General features: G+C 42.9%; 2 protein-coding genes across 4 annotated transcripts in view; one reads left to right on the top strand and one right to left on the bottom strand.

The window, feature by feature from the left end:
- Nucleotides 1-10577, bottom strand: part of LOC125467578 (L-threonine ammonia-lyase) — a 52447-nt gene extending 41870 nt beyond the window's left edge. For both annotated transcript variants that reach the window (XM_048563642.2, XM_048563643.2), the window contains exon 1: nucleotides 10246-10577. In XM_048563642.2, coding sequence (XP_048419599.1) covers nucleotides 10246-10346 — 101 coding nt within the window. In that variant the 5' untranslated portion in view covers nucleotides 10347-10577. The remainder of the gene's footprint in view (nucleotides 1-10245) is intronic.
- The window catches only part of LOC132206360 (placenta-specific protein 9-like), a 60600-nt gene that overhangs the window by 33038 nt on the left and 13340 nt on the right, over nucleotides 1-14222 (top strand). The window lies entirely within an intron of this gene.

Below are 14222 nucleotides of genomic sequence, written 5' to 3'. Positions count from 1 at the left end.
CTTAATTGCTGGCTCTCTTTTGTCTCAGTGAGGTTAATTGGTCAGGTGAGCCCATGCAACAACAATTTGCATTTATTTAGCAATGTAGCAAAATGTCCAGGTGCTTCATTGAAATGTATTCAAGCTAAGTTTGACACTGAGCATCTGAAAGAGATACAAGGACAAGTGACAAAATGATTGCTGTAAGGGTTAAAACTTAGAAATGTCTTAGGAGAGAGAGTTAAAGATATGGACAAGTGATAAAAGGATTAACCAGGGATTACAGCTCAGGGAAGGTGTCTAGCTTGATCCTCTGTTATTGCTAACTCATCAAACTCGGTCAGACTAACAGGAGAGGGGTGAATGAGTTGGGAGGGATTAGCAATCTGTTGTGATGACTATCTTCTCTATTATTCAGCAATGTGTGTGGGAAATGTGTATCTGGTCTCAACATGCACTGTTTAGAAGATCGGTTGCATGCAGCAGGATCCAGAATAAGTGTGTCTCGGATTGATTGAAAGTGGCACTCACAAGACACTGATTGTGTAACTCTTCCTCAAATATATTTATTCACAGTTTGAACTAACTAAAACAATTTTGTATGTTCACACTCTGCTGTGCAGTTAATGTTTACCAATCTCACACTTCGGATCCAGTTATGTGCACACATTTCCAATGTATCTTTTATTTTTAAAACTAATATTAAGTTAGCCTTTACTGCAACTCTATCAAGACAAAGTCACAATGTTTCTCATTCTAAAAATATTACTCATCCACTTGTGGGAATTAAGGACCAGAGAGATTGCTGAGGGAGGCATTGATTTGTAGTTATGTGCTTTTTGCAATGTTTGTTACCTTTCGCTAACTTTAACTGAGTAGTTTCCTAAGTCATTTATTATCTTCCCTCAAGGACTTCATGGGACAAAGTAAATTTTTGTGACAATTGATGACATTTTTAGGGACCAGCTTTATATTTCAGATTTGTTAACTGAATTTAAATTCACCTGCATTTTGAACCTACATCCTTGGAACAGTAGCCTTGGATTGCTCGTCCAGTGACATTACAGCCGCGTCACCATTTCCCCACACATACCATCTGCGGTTGTGTCATATATATCAATGAGAAAACAACAAGTTGCATTTATATATCTTACTTGTCACATTCACAGGACATCCAACAGAACTTCAAAATTAAGCACTTTTGGAAGACAGGTAATCTTTTGAAGGCAAATGTAACAACAAAATCATGCACAATAAGATCCTGAAAGCAGAGATGTGCTCTTTCATGTCAAACTGAATGGGTTCTACTTAAAGTCTTCATTGAAAAGATGGCTTCCCCAATAGGATAGTCATAGTCACAGTATCCCTACAGTGTGGAAAGAGGGCCTTCGGCCCAACAAGTCCACACCAACACTCAGAGCAGCCCACCCAGACCTATCTCCCCTAATCTATACATCCCTGAACACTACGGGCAACTTAGCATGGCCAATCCTCCTAGCCTGCACATCTCTGGATTGTGGGAGGAAACAGGAGCAGATAGTGTCCCTTAGCACTAATGTACAGTGTGGATTAAGGGCTCAAATCACTGGAATATTGCTTCAATCCACGACTCCTTGCTTAATATTACTAGTTACACAACCCTGGGGAAATCTGCTAGAGGAACATGTAATGACAAGAAAAGTCATTTCCTGTAGTGTTCAGAAAACAACTTGGAGGACTCCTAAAGCCTATGAATGAAGTCTGGTGTTTTGCAGTACTGTGCCCAGCATTGATCTTTAATTTCTTTTTACAGTGATCACAAATTGTTTCAAGTTCTCCAATCATATATTGCAAAGAGTCATTTGGACTCGAAATAGTGTTCCTGTTTACTCTGCAGAGATGTTGACAGATCTGTTGAGCTTCCCTAGCATTTTCTGTTTTTATCTCAGATCTCCAATACTGGCAATATTTTGGTTTTATGTGATATATCACAAGACTTAGATGGCATTCTATATTTTAAAATATTTTCCGGCCAATTGCTTCACAGCTAACACTGATTTTAACTTACGGGAAAACTCAGCTCTGTTATGAATTAAATAGCTTAGGCTCTCCAAGTGCAAGTTTAGAAATGCAGGCCTGTCTTTGGAACTGAATCAAACAGACAGGGTGATTTCGGTTCAATCCCCAGTTGCCTCTCCATCCCTTTCTTCTCTCTTGATTGTCTCGTCTTTGACCAAGATTTTGGCCACCCATCCTGAGAACTGCTTTTTAGGATCTACGTTAATTTATATTCAGTCACACTCCTGTAAAGCCCTGGGATATTTATCTACATTAATGGTACCAAATAGACAGCAATATAGACCAGTTGTTGCTTGTCTGCGCTCTGAAACTGTGACGTGCACCCAAACATTCAGTAAGAGTTTGTTTTGATTTGCATGTAATATTCACATTGACCAAAGCCTGAAGTCAACCATTAGGAATGGTACATCCATGTACCCCAAGAGGAAAAGCAGAAAAAAAAACAGGGAGTGCAGGGGCCAGGAACGCAGGTGATGAAAACTGTCAACCTTGTCACTTGTAAATATGTTTGAATAAAATAAGCAGATCAGTCTGTTTAAGAGGTTGCTTGTCTCACAGATGCACTTATACAAAGCTACAAATAAAGAAAGCCAATTAGAAGAAGTTGAACTTAGGACAGAAGGACAGTACTGAACAATTAAAGACCTATCTTACTGTCCATAAATTAGAAGGAGTTTATGAGATAACCTGAAGTTGTATATAATTGAGTTATCCTCCTATCATCCAGTTGCATCTATGTCAGCTATAAGCAGTAGGTACTGAACAGTTACTGGCAAATGTTTTATAGAATACAGAAGACGTTCATGCTGGGAATGAGTACTTACCCTTTAGCTCAATAGTATTGTTCCAAATTTTAAGGCAGAAGTGAAAAGATTAAGCTCCATTCCAGACAGCCCCAAAACAAGACCATAATAAGGCCCAACGAAATAGGAACAGGACTAGCCTGTTCCGACCCTCCACCTTGAATCGCCATTTGATTGGATCATGGCTGATCCAACGTTTGCCATGTCTACGTTTGTGCTCTTTCCCCATAGTCCCTGTTTCTCCTACTGAGCAAAAATCTATCTATCTCAGCCTTGGATATTCACACGGATACTGCTGCCACTGAGATTTATAGGAAGAAGTTCCAAAGACTCTACTCAGACATCGAGTCAAAGTCACAGAGATACAGCACGGAAAGAGACTCTTGGGTCAAAACTTGTCTGTGCCGACCAGATATCCAAAATAAGTCCAGTCCCATTTGTCAGCACTTGGCCCATATCCCTCTAAGCCCTTCCTATTCATTTACCCATCCAGATGCCTTTTAAATGTTGTGATTGTACCAGCCTCCGCCACTTCCTCTGGCAGCTTGTTCCATACACACACCACCCTCTGTATGTAAAAGTTGCCCCTTAGGTCCTTTTTAAATCTTTCCCCTCTCGCCTTAAACCTATGCCCCTCTAGTATTGGACTCACCCACCCCAGGGAAAAGACTTTGTCTGTTTACCTTATCCATGCCCCTCATGATTTTATAAACCTCTATAAGGTCACCACTCAGCGTCTGGCACTCCAGGGAAAATAGCCCCAGTCTATTCAGCTTCTCCCTGTAGCTCAAACCCTCCAACCCCGGCAACATCCTTGTAAATCTTTTCTAAACTCTTTCAAGTTTCACAACATCCTTCCTAAAGCAGGGAGATCAGAACTGCATGCAGTATTCCAACAGTGGCCTAACCAATATTTTGTACAGCTGCAACATAACCTCCCAACTCCCATACCCAATGCACTGACCAATAAAGGCAAGCATGGCAAACGCCTTCTTCAGTATCCTATCCAACTGCAAGTCCTCTTTTAAGTCAGGAATAGTCACCTGAACTGGATAAATTCAGGAGATTTACTCTCCAACAAGTGAGTTGGAGCTAAAAATAACCACATGGAGGGTTGTATTCAGTGGTGTTCAGGCAGTTTAGGTGCCAAGCTTGTTGGAGGTGGGCCAGCAGCACTCCAACCAAGCCTATAAAAACCCTTCCTTACAACCTGGGAGTGGATAAAACTTTAGGTTGCCCTTTAGGGGGTTTTCTCACACCCTCTCCCTAACCTTACGCAGCCATGTCTGAGCTACTGCAAGATAACAAAGTGTGAAGCTGGATGAACACAGCAGGCCAAGCAGCATCTCAGGAGCACAAAAGCTGAGACTGTTCATCAGAGAGGGGGATGAGGAGATGGTTCTGGAATAAATAGGGAGAGAGGGGGAGACGGACGGAAGATGGAGAGAAAAGAAGATAGGTGGAGAGGAGATTATAGGCGGGGAGGTAGGGAGGGGATAGGTCAGTCCAGGGAAGACGGACAGGTCAAGGAGGCGGGATGAGGTAGTAGGTCCTTGAAGAACGTGGACATCTGGGATGTGCAGGAGTAGAATGCCTCATCCTGGGAGCAGATGCGGTGGAGGCGGAGGAATTGGGAATAGGGGATGGAATTTTTGCAGGAGAATGGGTGGGAGGAGGTGTATTCTAGATAGCTGTGGGAGTCAGTGGGCTTGAAATGGACATCAGTTTCTAGCTGGTTACCTGAGATGAAGACTGAGAGGTCCAGGAAGATGAGGGATGTATTGGAGATGGCCCAGGTGAACTTGAGGTTGGGGTGGAAGGTGTTCAAGGACCGCAACTCTCCCCCCGCAGTGGTCGAGAACGCCCTTGACCACGTCTCCCGCATTTCCCGCAACACATCCCTCACACCCCGCCCCTGCCACAACCACCCCAAGAGGATCCCCCTTGTTCTCACATACCACCCCACCAACCTCCGGATACAACGCATCATCCACCAATACTTCCGCCATCTACAATCTGACCCCACCACCCAAGCCATTTTTCCATCCCCACCCTTGTCTGCCTTCCAGAGACCACTCTCTCCATGACTCCCTTGTCCGCTCCGCACTCCCCTCCAACCCCACCACACCTGGCACCTTCCCCTGCAACCGCAGGAAGTGCTACACTGGCCCCCATACCTCCTCCCTCACCCCCATCCCAGGCTCCAAGATGACTTTCTATATTAAGCAGATGTTCACCTGCACATCTGCAAATGTGGTAAACTGTCTCCATTGTACCCGGTGTGGCTTTCTCTACATTGGGGAATCCAAGCGGAGGCTTGGGGACTGCTTTGCAGAACACCTCTGCTCCGTTTGCAATAAACATCTGCACCTCCCAGTCGCAAACCATTTTAACTCGCCCTCCTATTCCTCAGACGACACGTCCATCATGGGCCTCCTGCAGTGCCACAATGATGCCACCCGAAGTTTACAGGAACAGCAACTCATATTCCGCTTGGGAACCCTGCAGCCCAATGGTATCAATGTGGACTTGACAAGCTTCAAAATATCCCCTTCCCCAACTGCATCACACAACCAGCCCAGCTCGTCCCCTCCCCCCACTGCATCACAAAACCAGCCCAGCCCGTCCCAGCCTCCCTAACCTGTTCTTTCTCTCACCCATCCCTTCCTCCCATCCCTTCCTCCCCAAGCTGCACCTCCATTTCCTACCTACTACCTCATCCCACCTCCTTGACCTGTCCGTCTTCCATGGACTGACCTATCCCCTCCCCACCTCCCCACCCATACTCTCCTCTCCACCAATCTTCTTTTCTCTCCATCTTTGGTCCGTCTCCCCATCTCTCCCTATTTATTCCAGAACCCTCTCCCCATCCCCCTCTCTGATGAAGGGTCTCGGCCCGAAACGTCAGCTTTGTGCTCCTGAGATGCTGCTTGGCCTGCTGTGTTCATCCAGCTTCACGCTTTGTTATCTTGGATTCTCCAGCATCTGCAGTTCCCATTATCACTCCTAGCTACTGCAGTTAAGTTTCAATTAAAAATTTCAAAAATTTAAAGAGAAGGAACCTCTATCTTGAAGAATCCTTCATCTTTCTTACCTTCCAATGCAGGCTGCTGCATCTTCCAAGCTGAAAAAACCTTTGATTTGATGCCAGCTTTAAAACTGTCTTCTGTAAATTGGATGGTAAATGTGATCTATAGGAAATTGACTGGGAATTGAGTGGCCGTTTGCCCATGGGAAAGATCAGGACCTGGAAATGGTTCAGATTTCTCTTTTCCTTTCTTGGAAGGAAAATCCAGTCCATGGTCTCTAAACTCTGTATTGACAATCAGCAGGACACTCATACCTGGACAGGCTCAGTGCATTGTTCCATATCAGCGTCAGAAGGAGTATTATGGGCCTAAGAGACTGTCCCCTGCAGTTCCCACACAAAGAGGATGTCTTTGGTTAAAGCCCTGGCAAGATTCAGGATCCAAGGGAAGTGTACTGCAGCACCAGTTACTGAAGAAATTACACTAGCAAGTCCCCCTGCAACAGCAGCTTCCATTTAGATAGTAATTTTAGCTAGTACAGCTTCAAGGGATTTTACAGAAGCATGATTAATTAAGATTTGATAAATAGAAAGCGGGACATAACACCAGTGCTTCGTCGGAGGCTCACTGATGATGTTACCTAGAATGGTGACGAAACGTCTGAAAACTAACCTTCCAGCTCAGCGAGCAAACTCACATCCATAAGATTTGATACTTAGCCACATAAGGAGAAATTGGGTCAGGTGACCAGAAGCTTAATCAAAGAGGTAGATATTGACAAGTGTCTTAACAGAATGAAGACAGGCAGAGATTTAGGGAGAGAATTCCAGTGTTTAGTAACTCAACAGATGAAGCTATGGCCATTAATGGTAAAAGAAAGTTGGAGAAGAAATATTACCATTAACAACCAATATCAGAGTAAATTAAAGCAAAAGATTTCAGATACGGAATATCTGAATTAATGCAGAAACAACTGGAAATGCTCAACTCTGGCAGCAGGGGTGGAGAGAAAAACTTAATCAGCTGATTTTATCTTCATGTTAAAAAGAAACAGTTTGAGTGAGTTAAAATCAGGTCACCTACCTTTCCTCTGAACCCGTCAGTTTAAATTCTATCATGATTGGGTCCCTTTAAGAAGTGTTTTATCTAGATTTACTACTTGAAAGAAATCCAGCCCTTTATTCCTCTGAAGTTTTTTTTCAAGCTCCTGCCTGAATGTGGACAAGCAATTTGTGGTTTGCCCACAGAAAATTGGCAAGCGGCTTTCCACATGGTATCTCTATGCCCTCCAAACACCTCCTGTCAGCTAACATTCTATTAAAAACTTTGGTTATGATTAAATCATAATTTGCTGTAACGAGAAAAGACAGATTAGGCTTTGAGGCATAAATATAGCATCAGATTTTAGTAATGAAGAAGGCAGGAAATAAGAGATACTGCAAATAGACCAGAGAATTAATGAATCAAATGAACTGTAAATTGCTAAAATAAAATCCTTCAAGGATATAAAAGGTTTTTTTCAATGGAAACAATAGATAGATATTGAAAGAACAACAGATAAGGAGAGTACTTAAGAGGCTGAGAAGAGGTCAAACTGAAGCATTCAAAATTATGAGACAGCAGGACAAAATAAGAAAATATTATCATGCACAAACTATAGTGATTGAAATGAGGGCAGTCACCTAGACATCATAGAATATGAGTTTCCTGATTAGAGCTGTTAATCTGGTCCAATCAGGGAGCTTTGGCTGACGATTAAAAAGGGTGTCAGAGATACTGACACTCTGCTGCCTGACTCTGTATGAGGCAGTAGTATAGTCAAGGACCGAAAGAACAGCGGACGCTGTAAATCAGGAACAAAAACAAATTTGCTGAAAAATCTCAGCAGGTCAGGCAGCACCTATGAAGAAAAAAATCAGAATTAATGTTTCAGTGATGACAAAGTCTGAAGCTGGATGAACACAGCGGGCCAAGCAGCATCTCAGGAGCACAAAAGCTGATGTTTCGGGCCTAGACCCTTCATCAGAGAGGAGGATGGGGAGAGGGAACTGGAATAAGTAGGGAGAGAGGGGGAGGCAGACCGAAGATGGAGAGAAAAGAAGATAGGTGGAGAGGAGAGTATAGGTGGGGAGGTAGGGAGGGGATAGGTCAGTCCAGGGAAGACGGACAGGTCAAGGAGGCAGGGTGAGGTAGTAGGTAGGAAATGGTGGTACGACTTGAGGTGGGAGGAAGGGATGGGTGAGAGGAAGAACAGGTTAGGGAAGCGGAGACAGGCTGGGCTGGTTTTGGGATGCAGTGGGGGAAAGGGGAGATTTTGAAGCTTGTGAAGTCCACTTTGATACCATTGGGCTGCAGGGTTCCCAAGCGGAATATGAGTTGCTGTTCCTGTAACCTTCGGGTGGCATCATTGTGGCACTGCAGGAGGCCCATGATGGACATGTCGTCTGAGGAATGGGAGGGGGAGTTAAAGTGGTTTGCGACTGGGAGGTGCAGATGTTTTTTGCGAACCAAGCGGAGGTGTTCTGCAAAGCGGTCCCCAAGCCTCCGCTTGGTTTCCCCAATGTAGAGGAAGCCACACCGGATACAATGGATACAGTATACCACATTGGCAGATGTGCAGGTGAACATCTGCTTAATATGGAAAATCATCTTGGAGCCTGGGATGGGGGTGAGGGAGGAGGTGTGGGAGCCAGTGTAGCACTTCCTGCGGTTGCAGGGGAAGGTGCCGGGTGTGGTGGGGTTGGAGGGGAGTGCGGAGCGGACAAGGGAGTCACGGAGAGAGTGGTCTCTGGAAGGCAGACAAGGGTGGGGATGGAAAAATGGCTTGGGTGGTGGGGTCAGATTGTAGATGGCGGAAGTATTGGAGGATGCTGCGTTGTATCTGGAGGTTGGTGGGGTGGTATGTGAGAACAAGGGGGATCTTCTTGGGGCGGTTGTGGTGGGGGCGGGATATGAGGGATGTGTGGTGGGAAATGCGGGAGACGCAGTCAAGGGCGTTCTGGACTGCTGCAGGGGGAAAGTTGCGGACCTTGAAGAACGTGGACATCTGGGATGTGCGGGAGTGGAATGCCTCATCCTGGGAGCAGATGCGGCAGATGTGGAGGAATTGGGAATAGGGGATGGAATTTTTGCAGGAGGGTGGGCGGGCGGAGGTCGGTAGCTGTGGGAGCCAGTGGGCTTGAAATGGACATCAGTTTCAGATCTGGTTCTGAGGAAGAGTCACTGGACCCAAAACGTTAACTCTGAGCCTATAGTAAAGGACTGTTCATTTATAAGTAAAGGATAACTTAGTGATGGGTTATTGGCATTTCTGGAGTTACTTCACAAACCGATTAAGATTGAGAGGACATAGATTTACAGTAAAAGAACATATATTTCAATAAAATAAGCAAAAGTGATATGAGAAAAAAAAACCTTTTTCATGCAACAAGCGGTTAGGGTTTGGAATGCACTGCCTGTCGGTGTGATAGAGGCAGGATTCATACGGCATTCAAACAGAACAATGTGCAGCATTCCAGGAGAAGGCAGGAGAATGGCTCTAAGTGAGATGCTCATTCACAGACCTAGCACAGACACAATGGACTGAAAGGCCTCCTTTTGTGTCATAACAATTCTGAGATTCTAAAGGCAAAAATACATTGAAGAGACAAACAAAAAAAGTGACAAATGGAAATAGAATAGATGTCGTTCTAAATTGAAAACCATCTTCAATCTTCAACAAGAAAAAATGCTCAAGTCTTTTACGTCTAGACAAGCTCTGGTTAAAGTCATTGGCAGTTCAAAAGAAAATGCTGGCCATGTAAACTTGTTTGGAATGTCACTAGAATTACACAAGCATTATAGCAAGGTAACAGGTCACTCAGTCCATTTTGATGTTTATTTCCAGCATAAACAGAATCTTAATCCCTGCTCATCCTGCTCCTTTATCCTTTTAACCCTTCTTCCTTAACCTGCCTATTTAATCTTTAAATTAAAATGATAATTTGAGCAGTGAATTCCATAAACCTACAACTCCACGTGTGAGAAATTTCCACAGTTCTCTACTAAATTGCTTTCACTTAATTTTATATTCATTTACTCTTTTTCAGGACTTTGAAATCACTGTTGTCCCTGTCAAATCATTCTAAATAACCAGAATAATTACCCAATTAATGGGCCAATGGCAAAAACGAAGAGGCAAAGAAGGATTTCAATAATACCATAGTGAGGAGGGGCAAGGAGGGGGGACGAGGAGGAAGAAGTCTTGAGGCAGATTCAATCTGCAACAAGCCTTGGACCTTTGGTCTTAACACAAAAAACTGCTCTGTACAACCCACAAGAGCAGAGAAAGGCTTTGAAAGGCAGGCTATTGCTAAAAACTACAATTTAATCCCAACCTTCTCCAAAAGGGATCAAATTCCTCTTCTTCTGAAGACATCTTCTTGGGAGATTTGTTATTCATGGGCCTTGAAAACAGAAGCTGGGCAGCAAGATGCATGTTTTCCAGTTTGATGAGGATAGCAGCAATATCATGCAGCAGTACAGCCTGATCTCAGGATATTCTTGTTTTCTTAAAGCAGTTTATGAAACAACAGAATTGCACTTGAACCAAATTCTAATTTAAAATCGTCGACCTTTCCTGAGATGAAGAGTTCTCCTTGTTCACTCAGCCGCTACTGAGGCTGAGACTGATGGAGGTGGTGTTTAAAGAGCTTAATTCACCTGCTAAGCTGTCTCTGTCAATTTAGGCAGTGCTAAGATTAGTCACGACTGACTTCCTAACTGAATAGCACAACCAAAGCTTTTGAGATTTACCATCTCTCAATAGGAGGAGCTTCTTGAAGAAGCAGCTTTAACGTACTTGCTTCTATCGGTACTCTGCTTAATCCCCAGCAAGAATGCTATTGTGATATTAAAGAATCAATATTTAAACTTTAGTAAATTCTAACATCCCAGGGACTCAGTGAATAAACCATCTAGTCTACAATCGTGGACAAGGTAGCACATGAGAGGGGAAATGGCTACTATGGTCATCAGAGTTTGGCTCACATAGTCATTCACATTTGGGTGAAAGGAATTACAATATTTATCACATTTGGGAGAAAAAGTTTACACTGTTTTGGGCGAAAACATTGTACTCAATGTTCCCACCTCAGGGAAAGAAAAACTTCTTGCTCCTGCGATCAAGTTTGTACATCATTGCCACATGGTTTGCAGCCTGCTGACAATGACTATCCAGTGTTTGAAACAAAAAGCCATGTAGATAAAATACTGGAGAACTAGGGGCCTTTGGAGCTGTACTGTAGCAGGAGGCACTACATCCAGAGAGATAAATTACTCTGATCATTTTCCTCTGATTGCTAACATTTTGTGGCTTTGAAATCCTCCACCACCACTTCCTCCACTTTCATCGGGAAACAGTGGAGAAGAAAAACTGGAAAACATTTTATCAATCAATCAATCTCACTTTCATCACTGTTAAGGAGCAATCTACTTTGGTGCTTACAAGCCCATTAATTTGCTCTAGCAGATGCAGAATGGTTACTAAGTCTAAAAAGATAAATTTTGCGTCAAGTTCATTTTGCCCTCCAAATAATCCAGCTAAAACCCTAAAACATTTATCCAAATTACAATGGGCACATCCAGATCTGAGCTCTTCCATTACGCTAATGATTTAACACAGCAGTAAATGGTCCATAACAATTAAATACCTTTGAAGTAACTGTTGAAAATTATGTACAGCAAAGATCCATGTATAGTAAGATATAAAACAAAATGCTTATGGATTCTGGAAATCCAAAATAAAAACATGTTGGAAAAACTCAACAGGTCTGGCAGCGTCTGTGGAGAGAGAAACACAGTTAACTTTCTGAGTCCAAAACGACAAGACAAATATCCCCAGCATTGAGGCATTAACCAGCTTTGATTGGCTACGATGGGTTGGGCACGATGCCTGCATGACCAATACAAGACTCCCCAAGCAGGTGCCCTACCCCCAGATTCAAAACAGCAGGCCAGCCCCAGCTGGGCAAAGGAAGCCCTTCAATGATACCCTCAAGGCCTCACCGGCGAATTGTGGCATTCCCACAGACACCTGGGAATCACTGACCCAAGACTGTCCAATTTGGAGGAGGAGCATCTGGGAAGACATTAAGCACCTTGAGACTTACTGTTGGGAAAAAGTGGAAGCCAGGCGAAAACAGTAAAAGGAGTGCACTATCACACCAACACCAACCCATCTCTTCCTGTGGTCACCACTTGTCCCAAGTGTAACAGAGCTTGCGGTAGCCACATCGGTCTGTACAATCAACTACACACTCAATCTGACATTGGCAGAGTGTCATCCTCATCTGCGAGGGACCATGAATGAATGAATGATTTTATTTTTACTTTCTATGTGCCTCACACACCAGTTGTTTATTCTACCATTAACACTTACTCTGGACCAATGGTTTGATTCTTTAATATGAACTTTATCATTCCCTTTGCCTTTTGTACCATGATATCTTTGTTATTTAACTCTACTACCCTCCAATCTAGTCCTCATTTGTGTTCTGGCTTATTCTTACTATTTTGCAACACCAGAAAACCCATCCACCTCTCTTCAGTTCCGAAGAAGGGCCATATGTAACACAAAACATTAACTCTTTTTCTCTCCACATTGATGGTGTTAAGACCAGCTGAATATTTCCAGTATGTTCTTTTTACTTTAGGACTGGACTGCAGTGGTTCGAGAAGGCAGCTCACCACAACTTTCTCAAGGCCAGCTAGGGACAGGCAATAAATGGCGGCCAATCAACAACAACCATACCCTGTGAATGAATAAAATAAAATTTCTGGCATCCACAATTTTATCCAATTTTAATGCTGAAAAGAGGTTTAGTCTGTTCTTTCAGGCAGATGTAAAAGATCACAAGGCAATGTTTGAAGAAGAACTGGGAATCTTCCCTGGTTTCCTGAACAACATTTATCCCAAAACCAAATATCACCGATCAGATAATCTGGTCAATATAAAATTGGCATTTGTGGAGTCAGCAGCATCTGTAGAGGCAGAAACAGAGTCAGTGCTTCTTAGGGAATATAGGAAATGGGGGCAGGAGAAGGCCATTCAACCAGGTCACGGCTATTCTTCTACTTTCATGCCATTTCCCTGTACCATGCCCATGACCTAAGTGGAAGTGCTGGATTAGCAGTAATATCATCAGCCTAGGCCCAGGCTAACAGTCTGGGAAAATGGATTCTCTAACAGGCGAGAATGGGAGGTTAATATTAGATAATAAGGAAATGGTGCATGTAATTAATAAAAATTTTGTTTCAGGCTTGACTATAGAGACTATAAAAACAAACCCGGTAACAGGTGTAAATCAGAAGACTGATTGAAGAGATAAACTTGGTTTATAATCACTAGCCAAATAGTACTAAGATGTTGAGAAGAGATTTGCATTAGTTGGAGTAATCTTGACGAAGGGACATAGCTGCAGAATAAAAGGACAATCATTTAAAACTGAGATACAAAGAAATTTCTTCTTCTAGAGGCGAGTGAATGTTTGGAATTTTTTTCTTCAGAGTTGTGGTTGGCCAGATCACTTCACTGAAAATAGGAAATTGTCTTTACCCAATTTATTGGAATTTTTTAAAGGGTTGACAAGCCCTGTGCATAGAGGGAAATTCACTGATATTCCATACTTGGATTTCCAGAAATTATTTCACAAGATACCACATGAAAGGTTACTGTGCTCAGCAGGAACTTATGGTGGAGGGAGTAACATGATAGTATGGACAGGAGATTTCCTAATTGGCAAAGAACAGACACTGTGCAAAAAATAGGTCTTTTTCAGAATGGCAGGATCTGACGAGTGGAGTTCCACAGGTGCTAGGATCTCAACTTTTTATATCAATGATTCAGATGAGGGAATCACAAAGGTTTGTAGCTAAATTTGCAGATGACAGAATGATAGGTTAGATAGTTGTTCATTTTCACAGGAAAGTTTAAAAAGTGCAGTACTATTTAAACAGAAAATGACTACAGGATTCTGAATTGTACAGAGATTGAAGGGAACTAGTACGAGTCATTAAAAGTTATATGTAGTTACAGTAACTGATTAAGAAGGTTAACGGAATGCAATCCTTTATTGTGAGCGGAATTGAACATAAAACTTATGATGGTATGTTTCAATTGTACAGGGCATTGGTGTGATCACACTGTGTCTGAATTTGGAAGTGGTTCAGAACAGGATTACAAATTGATACCTGAAATGAGCATGTTGTCATATCGGAAAGGATTGTGCAGGCTGAAATTGTAAGGGGTAATGAGGCTGCTGTTTATAAGATCCTGAATAGTCTTGATAAGGTTGATGTGGAAAAAATGTTTATT

The sequence above is a fragment of the Stegostoma tigrinum genome, chromosome 37 (assembly GCF_030684315.1).
Source record: "Stegostoma tigrinum isolate sSteTig4 chromosome 37, sSteTig4.hap1, whole genome shotgun sequence".
Classification (NCBI taxonomy): domain Eukaryota; kingdom Metazoa; phylum Chordata; class Chondrichthyes; order Orectolobiformes; family Stegostomatidae; genus Stegostoma; species Stegostoma tigrinum.
The sequence above is the reverse complement of the archived record's forward strand: the minus strand, read 5'-3'. Positions and strand labels throughout refer to the sequence as shown.